This window comes from Crassostrea angulata, chromosome 5 (assembly GCF_025612915.1).
Source record: "Crassostrea angulata isolate pt1a10 chromosome 5, ASM2561291v2, whole genome shotgun sequence".
NCBI classification, from domain to species: Eukaryota; Metazoa; Mollusca; class Bivalvia; order Ostreida; family Ostreidae; genus Magallana; species Magallana angulata.
The window spans coordinates 55587637-55590922 of NC_069115.1; the positions used below are offsets into that span (position 1 = coordinate 55587637).

The following is a 3286-nucleotide window of genomic DNA, read 5'->3' on the forward strand; positions in this document are numbered from 1 at the left end:
AATTTTGTTTTTTTTTAATCTGTGTTTGGATTTTTTTCAAACAAATGTTAAAACTGTCATAATGTGGCAGTCTTCTTCGTTATGTAATTCAGGAATCTTTGATGTCAACTTAAGATTTATAAGAATTAAAGTAAAGGTCAGATTTTTTTATCCACCCAATCCAAAAGAAAGATTCTTACATATGATTCAACAACGTGTAATTTTTCATAACCTAATGAAATTCATGAAATGTAAATTTTGACAGTCTCCCCTGTTGGTGGATTGTCGGATAAACAGTGATGTATGTAGATCCCTGGGCTATATAAGCCAACCGGTTAATGGCCTCAGTGTTCAGTTTCTGGTGCCGTTCTGAGATAACAATTTCCCAGTTGTTTTGCACAATGGTAAGTTTAAAAAAGATTGTATCTTTTTGCTATGTTATTAAATTGTATTCTTTTATGAATTATGTTTTAATTGTACAAGTTTAAGGAATATTTTCTTGATAGTTTTCAACGTTTGCAAATTTTTTGTATACGTGTTTGAATTTATTGGATAGGCAGTAATCCTTTTATGAAAATAAAATTATATTGCAAAATATTTGCTTTACCAACAAAGTTCCTAGATTATGAATAAACAAAAATTCAGTACATTTTTTTTTACTCATTCATGATTCATTTATAAAATTTGAGGAATTTAAATTATATCTCGTTAACAGGTTCCAGTAGTGGCTTTGTTACTGATCCAGGCTCTGATTGCTGAATCTGCCTTTACCGAAGCCAATTCTCCGTCCTATCTCAAATGTAACAAGTCGTGCTTAAAGGAAAGAGTAGATTGTACGAATGAATGTCGTGTCGACTATATCCGGAGCAGAAGGGGGTTCATGGAATGCGCGACAGAATGTACGGAGGACTTTGTAGAGTGCAATGATGAATGTCGCTGTCTGATTTCTTGTGACAATAATAAGTCCAAATGCTTGACCGGATGCCGGTCGAAAAATAATTACTGGAGCAGACGACGATGCGCCTACTACTGTAACGACGAGTTTGCTGAATGTTACGACGAATGTCTGTGATGATTATATCATCCAGACGATATACCGGTGACACCTCTGTCTCGTTATACCTTTAATGTGGACTGTTACATTTATCGAGAGGAGAATCCTGTTTATTTTATCATTTTACTGTAGATGAGTAGAACTGATACTTGACAATCAATCTAGATATGTTAGAACTAGCATTTAATATGTGCATTACAATAGTTTCAATACATTTCAAAGATATTGTTTTAATGAAAGTAACAGTAACTTCGTACTGTTTCTAATTCTTCAGAAAACAATATAAAAATATATAAGTGCAAGTATAATTAGATAAAAATAGCTTGTGTACATGATTGCATATATTGACATCTTGAAAACATTGAAAGTGAACTTTGGTTCCATCGTTATGCAGTACTGGCTTTCTAGAATCTTGTTATGATCCCTCTCTTATATTTGTATTTAAAGCAACGTATAATTTGTGCATAATAGATACATATTTTAAAAATATGTTCATCAGTTTTTAAATACTTATTATTTATTGTTATTTTGCTGTTGCCCTTTTAGTTCATGTGTTTGTTTGTTGAGAAAATAAATCAAATTGTTGGATTATAGAACTCTAATTCTTGGCTTAATCGACACATTTTTTTCATCATTTTAAATTATAAAGATATCGCCACCCTGTATGAAACAATATCATACAATATACCATCGTTCACTACATAATGCTACTGTGTAACAATGAAAGGAGCTGAGTGAATGCTTTATTTTCGTAAATGTTGTGGGTTTTCTTGATTCATTAATTTGCGTACTAATTAATTTAACTTTCTGAATCAAGTAGACGAGAGTATGCACAACTGTTAAACATTAACATGATTTACACGCTGTAAACTTCACGGTATAATATAACAAGGCATTTTAACGTATCAATAAACCCCACAAACTTGGCAAAGTGTATCGATGGAAAAGGAAAGTTCAAGTCTATCTAAACGAGAATCCCAAATTTATGTAAAAGCGAGATAGTAAATTTGTGACCATGTCGTGCTGATTAAAAGTTCATTCATTTCGCAACCACAATGATGTGATCTAGTCCACAAAAGGGAACCCCTACTTTTACTTTAAATGTATCTGATAAAACATGAAGAACTTTTACAGAAAGAAAGGTAATGGTCATTAATGTTTGTAGGGACATATTAAATCTTTTAATATAATCTGCTGATTAACAACAAGGTTAAATTTGTCAAATTTCATAGATGCATGTTTATACAGCTTGTTTCTTTTTTAATTTGCAAAATTTATTAGCCTCAACAAGGATTTGTGAAAAGATACTGTTCATTCAAAAGTATTAGAGACAATTCGGTCAAATACTCCTCTCTAAAACAGCAAAAGCAAGCTAGACATATTAGAAATCAAGACTTTTCTGGTAGTGTATTTTGAAGTTGTTTAAAACATGACTCCAGGGGTACGGCGGGGTTACATTAAGAGATTTTTTTATAACAATATATAGGAAATATTATATCCTTGGAAACAACTAATATGTAGGAGTTCGTCAAAATTGTGAAAAACTTCAGTTAAAGCTATACACGCTATAATTTACGTCAATTTTGAATGACAGTGAAAACGCATGTGTTTCACTACTTATAAAAGTTATCCTTAAAGCAATATGAGCTGTATTTTTTTAGAATTTTATTTTGCTGTAACAACCTGCTAGTATGATAAGTCTGCATGTAACTTAAACTTTTATGATAAATAAGGTTGGAAAAAATCATTAATTTTTTACAGAGGAAAGATATCTTTTCTAATGAACATATAGCAAATAAATTTTTTTACAGGACGACAATAATTCAATTTTGCTCCAATTAAGGCTCCTTAACGGCCCTTATCACAACATTTTGGCGAAAAGATATTCAAAAACCATTATATTTCTGTCATTTTACTAGAAAATAACATTTTCGTTAAAAAAAATTTCATCAAGAAAATTGCAGCTCATATTGCTTTAATCTGTAAATTACAATGGTGAATTCCATCTCGTTACAAAGATATAGATTTTTAATTGTTTATTTTCCTGCCAGGAAAATATACCTTTTCATGAATATTGATGAAGGAAGAGCGAAACCAACCTCATTGCGCATGTCCGCGGAGAACTAGGTGGTCGTTATTGTTTGCCTAATTAAATATCCAACTTGATTTTTGATATGCTTAACAGTTGTTAATTTGAAATACATACATGTATAATGAGTAAAATATGTTTGTCATTCACGATACCCTTACTTC

At 31.2% G+C, this 3286-nt stretch overlaps 1 protein-coding gene across 1 annotated transcript; it reads left to right on the top strand.

Annotated features, from left to right (window-relative positions):
* The first annotated feature begins 250 nt into the window (after window positions 1-250).
* LOC128185808 (uncharacterized) lies at window positions 251-1612 on the top strand. The gene is made up of 2 exons (XM_052855476.1): window positions 251-383; window positions 695-1612. The coding sequence occupies exons 1-2, from the start codon at window positions 318-320 to the stop codon at window positions 1049-1051; spliced, it is 423 nt and encodes a 140-aa protein (XP_052711436.1). The 5' UTR covers window positions 251-317; the 3' UTR covers window positions 1052-1612.
* The last annotated feature ends 1674 nt before the right edge of the window (window positions 1613-3286 follow it).